The following is a 17,668-nucleotide window of genomic DNA, read 5'->3' as shown; positions in this document are numbered from 1 at the left end:
CGTTGGCTGTGTGAAAACTGTAAGATGTATCCTTTCTGAAATAAAATGGGTGACCTGTGACATGCACTCTGTATATGTTTCCAATTGATTTTTGTAATAAAAAAATAATCTTAGCCTCTCCTGCAAACAGCTAATCCACTGGAGTTTAGCTGCAGTCCAGCTTAAAATCAACCTTTTCTGCCAGCTGTTTTCAGGTGGTCTAAACTGGACTTGTAATGGTCAAGGTATCCAGTTGATGTTAAAGCAGCAAGAAGTTAAGCTGGTTAACCATCCTACCTCCTGGCCAGCATAGTCTACATATTGTATTTGAGTTTGATAGACTAGCTGGTCTACAGGGATGACTAATATGGCTTAGCTGATCATCAATTTGGTTGGCTAGTTTGGTCAGGTTGGTTATACTGGTAGACCAGCTAAGCATTAAAGTCACAAAACACAAAAATACCCTGTGCTGGTGAAAAGCCAACTGGTCAACCCGCTTAAACAGCATCACCATCTTGAGCTGACCAGTTTTTTTTTTTTCAGCAGAAAGAAAGCAGCATTTTTAGATATTTATATGCAATGCTAAATATTGCCAAAGTGGAAATGGATAATTTTGGAGTAAACATGGTGGCGTTATAATATAACCCTTGCAGTAAACCCACTCTCAGGTAATTACTGACTAGGGATGGAGGCTCTCTCTGAGGCTATAACCAAGTCACTGAACAGGAAAAAACATGGTTTAAAGAGTAACTTTATTCTTTTAAAAAAGTATTTTTAAAACAACAAGCACACACACACAGAATCAGCTGCAGTATGAATCTATTATACTTGACTTTCTAGCAAACTAAGCTTGCTTCCCTTGAGCTAACTCCAACGATAAAGAGGATAATGATATTTTAATTTGGTTGTAGGACAGATAAAGATAATTTGCAAACTTCTACTTTATAATATTGTTCACATAAGTTAATAAGCACAAATACGAAATTAAATTTTACATTAACTGAATAAGGTAATGTATTACTAGATGCTTCTCTAGTGTAAATGCTGCTGGTTAATCAGCTGAGGTCATAAGGTCACAATGTCATAGATATCAAACACAGAGAATCCATCCTTGATGACTAAATGAGTGCCTGTAAGTGGGTGAGTGAGTGAATTGGTGAGTCAGTGAGTGAGTGAGTTAATTAGTTAGTGAATGAGAAATAGAATGAAGAATGAATGAGTGAGTATGCAAGTGGATGAGTGAGTCAGTTATTGAGGGAAAAGGGTAATGAATGAGTCTGTAAGGGAATGAGTGAGTAAATTAGTGAGTGAGAAAAATAATGAGTGAGTGAGTTTGTAAGTGGATGAGTGAGTGAGTGAGAAAGGTATTGAATGAGTAAGTAGGTGGGTGTGTGAGTGAATGAGTGAGAAAGGGAATGAATGAGTACGTAGGTGGGTGTGTGAGTGAATGAGTGAGCCTGAGTGAGTGAGTGAGTGAGTGAGTGAGTGAGAAAGGGAATGAATGAGTGAGTAAGTCAGTGAGTGAGTGAATGAGTAAGTGAGTAAGTGAGAAAGGGAATGAATAGGTGAACCTGTAGATGGGTGTGTGAGTAAGTGAGAAAATGAATAAATGAATGAGTGAGCCTGTAGGTGGGTGTGTGAGTGAGAAAGTAAATAAATGAATGAGTGAGCCTGTAGTTGGGTGTGTGAGTAAATGAGAAAGTGAATAAATGAATGAGTGAGCCTATAGTTGGGTGTGTGAGTGAGTGAGAAAGTGAATAAATGAATGAGTGAGCATGTAGTTGGGTGTGTGAGTGAGTGAGAAAGTGAATAAATGAATGAGTGAGCCTGTAGTTGGGTGTGAGTGAGTGAGAAAGTGAATAAATGAATGAGTGAGCCTGTAGTTGGGTGTGTGAGTGAGTGAGAAAGTGAATAAATGAATGAGTGAGCCTGTAGTTGGGTGTGTGAGTAAGTGAGAAAGGGAATAAATGAGTGAGCCTGTAGGTGGGTGTGTGAGTGAGTGAGAAAGGGAATGAATGAGTGAGCCTGTAGTTGGGTGTGTGAGTAAGTGAGAAAGTGAATAAATGAATGAGTGAGCCTGTAGTTGGGTATGTGAGTAAATGAGAAATGAAAAAAATGTATGAATGAGCCTGTAGTTGGGTGTGTGAGTGAGTGAGAAAGGGAATGAATGAGTGAGCATGTAGGTAGGTGTGTGAGTGAATGAATGAGTGAGTGAAATGGCGAGTCAATGAGTGAAAAGGGAATAAATGAATGAATGAATTAATTAATTAATGAGTGAGCCTGTAGGTGGGTGTGTGGGTAAATGAATGAGTGAGTGAAATGGCAAGTCAATGAGTGAAAAACGGAATAAATTAATGAATGAATGAAGGAGCCCGTAGGTGGGTGTGTAAGTATCCTCGTGTGTTGAGGGGTTGTTTCGGTGCTGGGTCGTTAGGTGGCGGTGTTTGCTCACCCTGGGCTGTAGTGAGGCGGTTGTAATGCCAGCTCCAGTGGCTGGAGGCAGTCTGAGTGCTTTATTGTTCGGTGACCGAGCCAACTGTGGATCTTTCTCTCTCTCCAGCGTAATCCGTCTCCACGGGCAGCCGGCCGACATGGCGACCGCCAAGACGCTTCTCTCCGGAACAGTCCTCCGTGTGTGAGCGGGTTCGGGGCGGGCAGTGTTGGAGATCAGGCCCAGAGACGGGGATTCATTCACAGCTCCTTTTTTAAGGGGGAAATCTGGTCCGCGGACGCCGCGTTTTATAATCAGGGTAAGTAGCTGGCTGGGTTATTATATGTGCCGTTCCTTATCTTACACAGAGGCGGTGTTGCAGGCTATCTGGAAGTTGTTTGAGGGAGATTAGGGGAGAACCTGGCGGAGAGATACTCGGAGTGAGGGGTATTTGAGCTGAAATTGCTGTGACATTGTGAAGATAGTCTCCGTATCCACGGCCCGTCAGTTACCGTGTCAGTTGGGCTTTTCCTTACCTGTGCGACAGAAGCTAGCTAACAGCTAGCCACGTCTGCCCTGAGCATTGCGATGGATTCCTTGTGAAGGCGGACATTTGGAGTAGCCTAGCCGGAGGCTTTTGCTCTAATGTCATTACTTTCGACGTCCAGCGCCTCGGCAGGGAGTCTTCTCTGCGTGTGTGTTTAAATACAGGTCAGGGGATGAGTGTGTTTACCTGCACGGCTGGAGCTTTTTGTGGTGGAATGGGTCGTATCGTTACCTGAAGTGCCTGTCTTGTGTTGGGAACTCGGGGTGTCAGTATAACTAACCTACTCCCATAAAATAAAGACAGAAAGAACAGGGTTATTGTAAAGCTTACCGTTAAATTAATCTCAATCTTAAATAGCACATAGCAACGCTACGCTACGTTTAAGTACTGAATGGCTGTAACCATGGGATACATCAGTAGGGCTGATCTGATACCGATACATACACTTCGATGCCGATACCTGAGAAACGATATTTAAAATCATTTCTCTTTTTATCATATATATCATAGCATGGTATTTAAATATCCTTAAGATTAAAAATCAGTACCACTGTTTCAGCATAATCCCCTTGTGATCTAACTGCATATTGTTGCCCTGAATCAACAAATAAAAAAATACCTGTTTAGGAGGTAATGCTAATTAAAAACAAAACTGCCCAATTTAATCTTTGAAAATATACTTCTTTACATATAAAAACACTTATAGGGCAGTGTAATGATCATAAAAGTAGTTTGTTGTCTAAGGACAACACTATGTACAAATCTATTTTTTTGCTCAATGTGGCCCAGATCTGAATTTTTCATGGCTGTGTGAATATGCCAAATCAGATTTGAGTCACTTTTATATGTGGTCCTAAATCGATACGTATCCGATTGGTCGATCATCTGATTCAGCTTGAACTGGACATACTTGGTCTATTTTCTAGTCAACCAGCTTAGTCTTGTTGGTCAGCTTGCATGGACAAGCTTCTTCATACTGTTTGTCTAGCTTGATCAGATTAATAATGATGCTTGTTGACCAGTTAAACCATCAAACTCAAGCAAATTCTAGTTGTTCAAGACCAAAGTTGTTCAACAATATCACCTGGCCGAGCTGGACATACTGGTTAAATAGCTTGGTCACTGGTCATCCGACTTAGTCTTGCTGGATGCTGGTCAAGCTACAGAATACTGGTCAAGCTACAATCTACAGGTTGTAATACAGGTTGTCTAGCCTTAGCAGGTTCATAATGCTTGTCAACCAGCTAAACCCACCAAAACCTATGCTAGTCAAGACCTAAGCTAGTCATCCAGCTTGAGATGGACATACTCTTTTTTTTTTCTTTTCAGCAGGGACAGACAGTTTCATAGTTATTATCCAAAAAGGGTGTTGTATGTGTTTTGTATGTGATTGATTCATAAGAAATGAATGAGTGGAGACCCATTCAACAGTAAAAGCTGAACCTGCCAGCTGTTGTTTCAGTAAAAATGTGTGTTTGTTTGTGTGTGTGTGTTTGAAACCAAACCAGTTTAACTTTAAACACAGCCTAATCAGACAACTCTGATGTTAAGACTGTGATCATGAGGACTTTGTACTATACATGAAAAATCTTTTGCTGTTAATTTTACTGAAAACAGAGGTTTGATAAATGGTGTCATTGTCAATAATATTTAATCAGATTTTAAGAAAAGTTTAACAGAGCTGAGCTCAAACATTTGCAGAGTGCACTCTGATTCTTCCATTTGTCAGTTAGCAGGTAGGAGCTGGTGTGGGCGGGGCTTCAGTCATTGAGGTAAATTATTATATTATATTATATTATATTATATTTTTTCATTCAAATGCACAACGTAATTTAACAACATAACAAAACCAGTAAAATTTAAACAGCATCCACTGACTAACACAATTTTCCTGGTCCTCCAAGTCCTGTGTATTAGTCATTGTAAAGCACATTAGCACAGGCTATCTCAACATCTGTGCATCGTCTGGATTGTTTTTTCCTCCACTAGCTGCTGTTTTGAGTGGTAACAGCCAGAGATAAGCTCAATAGCCATGGTTTCCATTGGGGCCCAGTTAATAATTTAATGCAAATGTTTTCCGTTTCCTGCAGTAGCCGTAGAAGAGCAGCGGAGCTGGCAGCGGCTCACCTCCGCCCTCTCCCTCTCTCCGGACAGATTTATCCTTTATTACTGTATTACATGTTACTGACACTGAAAGCTGCAGTGGTAGAACATCTGTAGTTACATCTGTAAACCGCCACGTTGCTCTTGTGGTTTTGGCCTTGGCTTTTAGTACAGCTTTAGTGAGGCCTGTTTTTTTTTTTTTTTTTTTTTTTTTCCTTTTTTTGATTTATTTCATTTTGCGACCTCAACAAGGAGAATAGCTGTACACAAGCTATTCTACTCGCATTATCTTCATGCTTGTTTGGCTTCCAGTCTGTTGGATCAAATAGCAGTTGTGCCGCACCCAGGCCAGCACCCAAACATGGATTCAATTCATCAGTGGGTGAGGGGGTTAGGGAGTGAGAGAGGTGAGAGAGAGCGGGCGAGTGATTTAACTTGGTCTGCTTGTGCAGAGCTTGAACAGAGGGTCTACTGTTCTAATACAGTTTCCAATCTCTTGCTCTGTGTCTGTCTCTCTGCCTCTGTCTGTCTGTCTGTCTCTCTCTGTCTCTCTCTCTCTCTCTCTCTCTCTCTCTCTCTCTCTCTCTCACATTCTTATGTGGAATTCTTTCTGTAAACAACATCAAAGCCAGCTGGGACAGTGGTGGGGTCACAGTTTTTCCGGCCGTTAGAAGCCACTCCTGCGTTAAACGCTAGGTTTGAAGGAATATGCTTTTCTTCAGTGCTTCCGCTTGCCTACATCTCTGTAGAGATGGTGGGAAACTGCACTGCTGTGCTTAAATAAGCAAAGATAGAAAAAAAAGAGTTAGAAATTCTGTATTCTGCTATTTGATTTATGAGCTTGAGGGCAGGAAAGACTGTGACACCGAAACCCAGCCTTACGTTCCAGTTTTTACACTTTTGGAGCTGGCAGTAAGTTGTTTAATTTGGGAGGTGACCAATCTTAAGCAAAACACCACAGGGTCTGAATAAGAGGCTGGGTTTTGCTCCTATGTCTGTAAGCAAGCCTGGAACTTCAGATTAGATTGAACAGCAACGTCTGCGGAATAGCAGATTGAATTATATTTGTTGTGGTTGTTGACTTGAGGTATTGATTGATCCATGTGATGCGGTAAATGTCATACATAATTAATACATATCTATGATCTTGTTCAGTACTGACACTGAAGGTGTTTGATGTGCCAGGTCAATTTAATTTTTGCCAACAGAGGATATAGGGGAATTACTGAGTGGCTGTAGATATCATATTTCTTCTGATTGGGTTAGTCTTTGGGGATGTGTGTGTGTGTGTGTGTGTGTGTGTGTGTGTACGAGCACACATACTGTATTGCTTGCATGTAACTGACCAGGTGGAGATGATTATTAATTGTTGTTGTAATGTGTTTAGGTATTCACCACCCAGACGCTAAATTGAATATTCAAAGTCGTGCTCTGAATATTAATGATGCTTAATGGGGCTTAACCGAGGAACACTGTGAATAATTTGGTTGATCACCAGGAGAATGTACTAACATGTCTGTGCCAATTGTGTGAAGGCTAAAGGTCATCTTGTGCCATCTTTTTTCTATTACGTGATTGCGGGTGATAAACTGTGCTTAAAGGAACAGTTCAGTGTACAAATAAATTGAGCATGATTTATCACTAACACTTACACTTAGTTTATCAGCCGTGAAATGTTTGATATCTGTGGTGTTTTTACGGAATTTCAGCAAGGTAATCTTGGGTAATTATACTTTTTGTAAATGTATTTATTTATTTATTTTTTAAAATCCCATTTTCTTCCTAATTTAGAAGGCAATTTATCCAACCCACTCATTAGGACTCCCCCATCACTAGTGATGCCCCAACACCAATCCTTCAATAAATATGAAATATGAAATATGAGTAACTATTGCACATGGAGGAAGGCGACTCTGCTCAGATACATCAGCTCACAGACGCCTTGTGCTAATAGACATCACCCTTTGGAGTAGGAGTGGGCGATATGTCTCTAAAATAATATCACGATATTGGCGATATAGGAAAACAGAAAAATAATTAATTAATTTCAGGAATATAGTATAATAGTATAACAGCATAATTATAATGTGGCAAAATAAATAATATAGCATAAAATAATATAATGCAGCAAATAATATTGCAGAATATTTATTGCGTGCATAAAAAACGCAAACTAAAACAATTATACAATAAATACACTTAAAGCTTCACAGTAAATAATAGACTACTTTTAAGACAGAACAGCCCTATTATCACAATATGGATTTTTAATATCACAATATTTTGGCGCCACAATATATTGTATACGATATAATATTGCCCACCCCTACTTTGGAGTGATGTGGGGTAAAAGCACCATCTACCCACCCAGAGAGAGCATGGACAATTGTGCTATCTCTGTAACAGGATTTGAGCCAGTGATCCTCCGATCATAGTGGCCATAGAAGCCTTAGTCCGCTGGACCAGTCGGAGGAAATTATCATAATTTTTTTAACGTGAAGGCTTTACCAAGAGTCAAACAAAATTAATAAATTCAAACTACTTTTTCATCGAAATATTGTTTAGCTTGTTGGTACAATACTGTTTTCACACCAACAGTAGTGGATAGAATGATGGCATGCAATGTGTTGAGGTTAAAGTGGCTTTAAAAGGTGGTTGTTTGTGTGAAATAAATACACAGTGCAACCATTGCTAAAATGGATGTGCAATATTCACAGACACACAACTTGTTGAGAAATATTGGCAATAAAATAGGACTTGAATGGAAGCTGATAAATATGAACCCACAGGTGTGAAGCCCCCTGAGAACGGAGCTGTTGTAGTGGAACTGTGTTCTCTGGAATGATGGTGCTCCATCCAGTACCTTAGGGATAAAATGAGGAGGAGATGAGGGTAAGGTAGAGTGGTGACCATCCAACATCCTGACCTCACTAGTGCTGTTATTAGTGATGGTTTTCATAGAAAATACCCAGAGACTAGTTAAAAGCCTTTATTGGACAGTAGAGATGTTTACTCCAACAGTACCTTTGAGTTCCAGTTAATGGGCAGTTCCAGTAGTCTTAGCACATTTTACCTATTTTGGGTTGATTTTTTTTGGACAGGGATTAAGCTTAGAACTGCATGGCATGTAGGAGAGTCATCATTAAAAGAAAGTCTTTCTACTCTTATAGTCCTTGGGATGAAGTGACTGTGTGAGTTTGGAGCTTGGAATGCTGTGTAGTCCAGAGTTCGGTTAAATCCCTTTCTGAAAATCTAAATTCAGTGTTTTTTAGTATTGTTACTCCATCTGTTGTTCTAAACTAAAGAAGAGGAAGAAGAAGCAAACATTGGATTCTAGGCATGTCTTCCATGCATCCATGGTGCAACAAGGAATCAGGTTGCAGTTTCAGCAGAGATTTTTATTTTTGATTATGTATTGAGTAGTTGTGTTCTTACAGGCTTTAACTGTGCCGTAACGTTCTGGTCATGTATTGTGCTTTAGTGATTGTTGGAATGAGAGGCACCATGACAGTCACAGCAAGTGCAGCAACAGTGGAACAGATAGTGGAACTGCTTGTAGGGCTGGTTTAAAAAGTATTTTTTTATTTTATTTTTTTTTACTTAATTTATTTATTTGCTTTCATTGAACACACTTCCAGATTTACTGATATGTTACTAGGATTTAATTTTCTTTTAAAGGATTCATTCCGTCTCAGTCCGTTTCTTCATTCATTTTAAAATGTCTAGTTGGGGCCCTAGTATAAACAAATGTCATGTGAGTTGGTTTTTGTAAAAGTTTTAAAAAATCCGGTGATTTGGTATAACGCTGCTTTAGTCCGGTGGAGGAGTGGACTGGGAAAAACGATAGGATTTCAGCTCTAACTCATGAATATTCATACATGCAAACATGTCACCTCTAATAACATCACTGCTAACAGCACTCCAAGATGGACAACAGTTAGAAACATTTTAAAATAAAGACATTTTTACACTAGTAACAGTCTTTGCAATGTGATATAATCCTTTACAACATGAGTAATGCCCTTTAAGTGCAGTTCAGCCACTGACCTAATCTTAGAGTCTGTGTAAAATGTGAAATCCACAGGAGATCCTATGTAAACCTTGTTACTAGACCTATTGTATTTCACAAAGAACAAGAAAATGTGGATTTTAGCTAAAGGACACCTTAAACATGTTTTCTATTGTGTAAAAACAAGGATTACTGCAGTTTTTCTCTCAACACTGATTTTCTGTCGATTGCATGCGTTGTTTAATGATTCGTTATCCACATCGTCGAGTAAAAAAACTGCTTGGATGCTAATGTCCTGGAAAGAAGCTTAAATGGATACTTGTGTTTTCTAACATTTCTAACGTTTGGTCGAGCAGGCAAGTCTGGATGCACACTTGGCTGATTATCATGCATTAAAGAAGCTCTCAAAGAAGAGGACAGGCCAGTATGAGAGCAGATGGGTGGGCTTCAGGCACTAGAGTGTAGAGTGGTGGTGTGCTATATGATGTACAGAGAGGAGAGGGCCTATTTTATATGTGTGTTTTGTGCTGGGTTTTAATTGCTTTGACCAGGACTGCAGAGAGCAAAGACTTCATGCTCGTCCAATCATGAGATGTGTAATTAGTGCAATTAGTTGTGACGTGGAGTTTTCTGCCTTTGTGCTCCATCACTGCTTGGCTGTAAACCATTAATAGAGCTGGTTAATATTAATGCTAGCTACCTAGCAACTAGCTAATCTACGCCAATACTGCTGGTGCTGGAATGAAGAGACCGTTTCAAATGAAGATGAAACATCAAAGCACCTTATTTAAATTCATGAGGGGTCGAAAGACGAGCACCAACAGCTACATTCTAGTCTAACAAGTCAGTTTTAGATCCATTATGTGATTAATTTCCCTCATCTTTCCATGGATTTTCATGGTAGTCTTAGATTGTGTTATACATGAGTCAAGCCTAACATTATGACTACCTCATTTTTTTTTTTTTTACACTTGTATCCATTATTTTAGCTCCACTGGGCATTTAGGAGCACTGTGGTTGTAGTTGCATGATTACAGACTTTATCCATCCACTATCAATACCCGCTTTATCCATCAGGCCGCCTTGCTGTGAGGCAACAGGGCTACCCACTGTTCCAAGAGCAGGTATTATAGTAATATTTGGGTGGTGGATCATCATTCTCAGCACTGCAGATGGTGGTGGTGTATGAGGTATTAGTGTGTGTTGTGCTGGTATAAGTGGATCAGACACAGCAGTGCTGCTGGAGTTTTTAAACACAGTCAGCTCAATAAGGCTATGTTCACATTACCAGCGCCACATTGCTCCAATCCGTTTTTTTGTTTGCTCAGATCAGTTTTGGCTATCCTGACTGTTTACATTTACAAATATAAGTAACCTATATCCATGTGCAATGTGAACGAATCTGTCCCTGAAACGCCTCACATGTGTACATTGATGCATGTATAAAAATGTGAAAATAGATAAGTTAGCAGCTCATCTGAAGTACATACTCAGGTCGAGGAGGTGAAAAAAGGCCAGGTGGTTTGCTTTTGCTGTTTTTGCAGCTATAGCTGCACAGCTGGACCAAGAGATGTGTGGATATGAGAGAGAAGCATGTAGCGCAAAAAAAAGACGCATGAATTCCGATTTGACCGTTCACACTCATGTCGCATGTCCATGGATTGCATTCGTATCTGATTAAGGACCACATATGAAAGAGGCTCAGATCTGATTTGAAAAAATCGGATTTGGCACGTTCACACAGCCATAAAAAATCAGATTTGAGCCACATTGAGCAAAAAAACAGATTTGAGTCATTTCAGCCTGGTAATGTAAACATAGCCTTACCCTGCGTTCACACTGGAATGCGACGAGTCGCTTGTGTCACCCAGCGTTTGTCGCTTGTGGGCATGTCAAGCTCAACGCCCGCGTTTATCATGGTCCAGCCTCCGACAAGAAAAAAGGCACAAAAAAGGAATCACTTGGCCACTTTATTCTCCAGCTATAACTCCCAAACTTGCTGGACTCTTGTGCGTTTCTGTGATTTAACTGCGCTGGAAACGCAGCCGTTCCCACAGACTGATGTGGGTCCACCCCGTTCAACAGAAAGAACCGGGAAAGAAACTAGAAATTCAGAGGACGTCGAACCGCCTTGTTTGTGATTGGTCCAAAGAAAAGCTAGGAGCCAATCGGGTTAGAATGTCGCTTCACCGCGTCATAACTCATTTGCATAGAGTTGAGAACAATTCATCTCCGAGTCGCTCTGTCGCTTTGTCGCCTCTCGCGTGTCGCGGCGACAAATCGCGCCCTGCCATAGGAAATGAATGGTCGCCTGTCGCTTTGTCGCTTTCCAGTGTGAACGCAGGGTAAGACACGCCAACTTAGACACTGCTCTACCTTGTAGATGTAAAAAGAGTCGGAGAGACAGAAGCTTTGTATCTTTTGCTGCACAGTTTGTGGTTTATTGGTCATCTTCTAGTCTTTTGTCTTTCATCAGTGCACACAGGATGCTGACCAGCTGCCCTGTTGATAGATATTTTTCAGTCCAGCAGTGACCAGGTGCTCCTATATGTTCAGTAGAGCTGAAAAATAATGGTAATGGGGTGTAGAAACAAGGTCATAATGAGATTTATTTTCCTTGCACAATACATTTATACCAGCTTTACATAGTTAATTTGTGGTGCATTTAAGAGAAGTGCTGTGTGTGTTCGTGGTGTGTGGTCGTCCACATACTGGGAAGAAGGGAATGCCTTAGAAGGCACAGTTAACCCACCTGTCCAGACACCACCACACCCCAGGCTTCAGGTCACAGTTCTATGCTCTCTTTCTTTCTCTCTCCCTCAGTGGCTTTTTGTTTCTCTCAGTCCTCTTGCCCCCTCCTCTGGCTCTGATGCCCCCCTGGCCTGCTGAGGCCTTGTGCTGACATCACTGTTCTGGAATGTGTGATAAACAGAGTGGAACAGAACTCCAAATCCGAGAGAGAGAGAGAGAGAGAGTGTTGAACTTCTCTCATGGACCGTTCTGAAAGCCTGAGGGTTAGCACTGCTACCAAACCCTTTTCTGGTCCTCATGTGTGTGTCCACACACACACACACACACACACACACACGTACACACACACTCGCACACACACACTCTCACAGACAAAGACCTACCTCTATGGAAACCCAGCTTGAGGTCACTGCTTGTTGTTAGTAGGGATATTGGGTTTCAGCAAACTGGAACAAGGCTAGGCTTATTTTCCCACCTCTTCAAGGTCTCATTAAGCGCGAGGCCTGAAAATATGTGAGACCTTTAGGGAAATCAGTGTATGAAGGCGACTCTATTGTCATTTGTCTTCTGTGTGTCCTACGTGTGCCACTGTTAGCCAGAAGTGTTGGTAGTCATTTAAGAGCATTATTTAATGCCTGTCCCTAAGGGCTACTCTTTTTTTTTTTTTTTCCTGGGAATAAAAACTCTTCATTCTCTGTTATAATGGGTTTTCTCTGGATCTGGCTGTTAGGAATTGGACACTTTTTTTTTTTTTTTTTTAAACTGCATAATTTGTAGGGGTAAGAAAATATTGGTATTAAAGTATTACTATATTATGCTGAAAGTTTTGCAATACTTTACTGATTTTGACTTATTTACATGTAAAGACTGGCATTTAAAAAGTGGCTAAATTTAAATGAAAGCTAGGTGCCTTGCTTACAGTATCACACAATATTGAAATATATAAAATCGTAATCCCTTGTATTACGATACATATTGTATCTTAAGTTAACTTGCCAATACACAGCCCTAATAAACTGGGAGAGCTAGGGATGTACAACAAATTGCATTTCTGTAGCCATTGCAGTATAACTTATTACGATAAACATATAAAAAAAATTGCTAGGTAACACTTTGAATAATAGCAAACTCAAATTGCATGACAAACTTAGTATGCAGTAAGAGTGGAAGCTTAACGCTGCATTTACACTGGTCCGTCGGGACAACGCACAGCGACGTATCCCATTCGTTTTCAATGGGAAGCGCCGCCTCCGTCAGCCACAGTCGCGCAGTGCATCATGGGTCTGATGCGTCGAGAGCGGGGGGGGTGCAGTGCGATAAAAAGTTGAGCTGAGCTGAACGTTATGCAAATGAATCTGTCCAACGTGATGCGTCTATCCAATCAGAGACCAGGTGTTTGCCTGATACGCATCCTCAGCGCAGTATATAAAACAGGCGACCAGTTGGAGGGGGGCAGTGCGTTGATGCGACAGAGCAGTGTAAATGCACCCTAACACAATTTCTCACAATTAAAATGCATCAGTGGTGACTATTGGAGAGTATTACTATTCAGATACTCTCCAAAAACAAGTTCATTGATTTTTCTTCTAAACATCATCCAGTTCATCCAATAAATGAAAACTTCATATGCTTAAAAATATACATTATTGGTATGATGAGAAATGTATCACTAAATAATATGATCAAATCTTGCCATATTGCCCACTTCTATTGCAGACTTTGCTCATGTGACATAACTGGACTGGAGGCAGAGCGAGGCAGAGGTACAGTGAACTAGGGGTGGGCAATTTTATATCGTATACAATATATTGTGACACAGAAATATCATTACAAATATTAAAAATCCATATGGTGATAATAGGGCTGTTCTGTCTTAAAAGTAGTCTGTTATTTACTTTGAAGCTTTAGGTGTATTTATTGTATTGCAGTTTATATGCATGCACTAAATATTCTGCAATATTATTTGCTGCATTATATTATTTTATGCGATATTATTTATTTTGCCACATTATGATTATACTGTTATACTATCATACTATATTCCTGAAATGAATGAATTATTTTAGTTTTCCTATATCGCCAAGCATATCGTTATCGCAAAAATACCCTGAAATATCGTGATATTATTTTAGAGCCATATCGCCCACCCCTACAGTGAATACACAAACCAAACTACTCCTTAGCCTGGGCTTAGTCAGTGCACTCAAGCTAAGTACAAAAAAACTGATTTAACTAATTTAATTTATTAACTTATTTAATTTATTGTGTTTTAAAAAGTGTAATCTACCTGGACATCAGATTGGAAAAACTTTGTCCATGTTCCTGTTTTTTCAGCCGTGTCTGAGCTGTGTAGTTCTATGTAGCATTTAAACAAGGAATTATAGAGTGCTGTGACTGAGTAGCCTCAAACAAAGCTGCTGTTTACAGATATATTAAGAGACAAAATCGACTTATTTGATACATAGATTTACATATATTTCCTACATTTCATAGACATACATATATTTCATTCTTTAAAATGCTTGACTTAGGTTTATTGTGACCTATAGCTGTTAAGGCTTCTGATTTCTTTCTCGTCATTAAAAATAATTAGTGTTTTGGTCAAAGATAGAGGAGTTTTTGAGCAGTCATGTGGGTGTACTTTGTAAAAGGCTTTAAGGCAAAGTGGTTTAGTAACCCTCTCTACATGCAGGAGACGAGGAGGTTCGAGCCCGGCTCTATTCTGTGTATAATTAGATACAGTTCATCATTCTGTTAGTCAGTCTTAATTCATTAAACTACAGTGATTTCTCAGCCTGAATGGATTGCAAGAACACTCAGTACAAACATATAATACATACTATAATATATACGTCTTTGGAAAACAATTAAGAGACCTCTTCAGTTTCTGAATCAGTTTCTCTGATTTTGCTATTTATAGTTATATGTTTGAGTAAAATGAACATTGTTGTTTTATTCTATAAACTACAGACAACATTTTTCCCAAATTCCTAATAAAAATTTTGTTCATTTTATTTGCAGAAAATGAGAAATGGCTGAAATAACAAAAAAGAAACAGAGCTTTTAGACCTCAAATAATGCAAAGAAAACAAGTTCATATTCATAAAGTTTTAAGAGTTCAGGAATCAATATTTGGTGGAATAACCCTGGTTTTTAATCAGAGTTTTCATGCATCTTGGCATGTTCTCCTCCACCAGTCTTACACCCTGCTTTTGGATAACTTTATGCCACTCCAGGTGCAAAAATCCAAACCAGTTCAGTTTGGTTTGATGGCTTGTGATCATCCATCTTCCTCTTGATTATATTCCAGAGGTTTTCAATTTGGTAACAATCAAAGAAACCCATACTTTTTAAGTGGTTAGCTAGAACTATGAGATGCTGTGCACATTTATTTACCAGGCACCTGATTGCCTGTCAATCATTTGAATGCTTGAGCCACTTTTTTTTTTTTTTCACGCATCTGGAATGTCTGGTGCGTTTTGTTGGAGAGCTTATTTGCATATCGTGTTGTGTAGTGATGTCAGATTGCAGTAATGACCCACAAACAGTATACTGTGCAGCTGTGTTGCAGACTGGAGACTGGAATAGCATTGTTTGAAGGCTGTGAAGCAGCTGGTGTAATACTAAATCATATGTCCTAATTTTGGCCTGTATGACGAATTTTTCTTTTTTTTTCAGACTCAAATTACCTTTTCACTTCATATCCAGTTTGTTGTGCAACTCCACAGTCCTGCTTCGGTCCGTTGCTTCACGAGAAGCAGTGGACCGAATTCTTCCAGTTTTTGCGTTCGTCCACACTCACTCATGCTCTCATTCACTGGGTATGATTTAATTATGGAGCAGGAGGTTCAGTGTTCTTGCTCTCTCACACGCTGCTGTAGAGTGCTGACCTGCTGCGGGACATAATGCTCTCACTCAGTGGCTCTTTCTCAGGAAGTCCTCTCCTCTCCCACCACGTCTGTACTGCCAAGTCTGAGTGTGTCACACCTGTGTGTGTTGTGTTCATTCTTCAGGCCTGTGGAGACAGCGAGGAAGACCATGGTGGAGCAGGAGCCCACGTCTACAGCGGGGCAGCGGCTGGGCGCCCCGGAGACGCTGGGCATTAGCACGCTGGAGCCCGGCCACAAACCGCCCGCCATGCCCTCCGGCCGACACGTGCCCATCAGAGTCCGAATGCTGGACGAGTCGGAGGAGATATTTGACATCTCGGTAAGTGACTGTTTCATTCTGTTTCTGCACATTTTAGTAACGTGTTAAACTGTCTGGAAAGGTCCCACTTCACCCCTTGGCCCTACCCCCTTGTTTTGTGAATGCTTGTTAGCCCTTCATACGGAGGTACACTTCAAACAAATGGTTATGAGAATCACTGGTAAGATGGCAGAACAAGTATTTTCCTTTGTTAAAAGTGACGATTAGCACTATATTACCATAGTTTCATCTGTAGTTTCAATGTTTTATGGCAGAATTCTTCATAACAAGCATGAAAAAGTTGCTAGCTAGCTAGCTACCTAACTTTCTTTACAGGTCCACCTTAAAGAATGCTGCAGACGGCAGGGGCTGCATCTTTTAAGGTGGAAGAGAAAAATTAAGTAAAATAAAACCTAATCAAAGCTAATTTCAGCTCCCCATCACAGAGGGATTAATCAATGAACAATAATAAATTTCTATACCATGGATTTCTATACCCCCTTTCTAAAGACATACAATAAAGCCCTAAAATGAACTAGTTACCCACAAGCTAAGCTACTGAACTTTAGCGCTCCTGATGACATATCAGGTGCTTGAAGGGTTGTCCTAATTTTTAAGGTGAGCATTTTACCCAGGTTACAGTCGAAAAGAAGGGGTAGGGCTAAGTAAAAGAAGGGTAGGGCCAAGGGGTGAAATGGGATTGGGCCTAAATGTACATGTTTGCTGTATTGAATACTGTATCGCACTATATCATAGCTCTTCATTCATTTTGTCACTTTTTTTCCACAATTGCTGCTTTTACAAAAATCACCTTACTCTTAAGTGGTTGTGATTTTAATCACAAAATGAAAAAAAAAAAAATTGTTTTATATAAATTATTCTTTTTTTTCTGTCTCGTTTCAACAAAAGTCCTTTTTTGATATTTTCATAATTTTGGTTGCTGAATATTTATTGTATCCCTACTGAATATTAATAATAGAATAAATCCAAACCTGTATATTAGAGTATGTTACAAATTTAGCTTAAAACAGCACACACTCGCACTGTATGATATTAATGTAAACAAGGGGTTTGAGCATAATGGCCGACGTTCTGTACAGGGCTCCACATTGACTTTTCTCACAAACGTCCTAAAACCATCCCCAAGCTTTCTGGCATCCGTCCAAACTTATCCCAAAATAAATGTTTATATATTTTTTTACCATTACTGTTGCATTTGTGTGTGTATTTTTCTACAGCCATGAGCAAGCTGATTGGCTCTACTGTATGTCGAAAGGCGGGACTTTATCTGTAAACCCACACTGTGCTATGCATTCGGAAAGCTCCCAGCTCATAAACTCATAACCGGTTTCACCCTTCACATATTCCCTGTCCAGAAAGTGTCCCAAATGAGCTTTATAATCCTATCCCATGTGCTATTTTTTTACCATCTCTGGGAAGGTGGTACCATGTTAGTCTGGAGCCCTGCTATAGTGATTTTAACTGAAAATAACAGTTTAAGCATTGTGATAGACTGACTTGCAGTAGGTGGAGTGGCATCTCTTTGACTGCCACTTCAGCCTCAGAATAATTAAATTCACCAAACTGTTACTGTGTTAGAGCTGCACAAGGTTTTTTGCAAGAAGTGTGCATCTCTCAGCTTGACAAAAATGCATATTTA

At 39.9% G+C, this 17,668-nt stretch overlaps 1 protein-coding gene across 2 annotated transcripts in view; it reads left to right on the top strand.

Moving 5' to 3' along the window:
* Positions 1-2,493: 2,493 nt before the first annotated feature.
* LOC103041913 (FERM, ARHGEF and pleckstrin domain-containing protein 1) overlaps positions 2,494-17,668 on the top strand; it is a 92,396-nt gene continuing 77,221 nt past the window's right edge. For both annotated transcript variants that reach the window (XM_022680298.2, XM_022680297.2), the window contains exons 1-2: positions 2,494-2,729; positions 15,834-16,029. In XM_022680298.2, the coding sequence (XP_022536019.1) occupies positions 15,859-16,029 (171 nt within the window). In that variant the 5' untranslated portion in view covers positions 2,494-2,729; positions 15,834-15,858. The remainder of the gene's footprint in view (positions 2,730-15,833; positions 16,030-17,668) is intronic.

Source organism: Astyanax mexicanus, chromosome 11 (genome assembly GCF_023375975.1).
Source record: "Astyanax mexicanus isolate ESR-SI-001 chromosome 11, AstMex3_surface, whole genome shotgun sequence".
NCBI lineage: Eukaryota > Metazoa > Chordata > Actinopteri > Characiformes > Acestrorhamphidae > Astyanax > Astyanax mexicanus.
The sequence above is the reverse complement of the archived record's forward strand: the minus strand, read 5'-3'. Positions and strand labels throughout refer to the sequence as shown.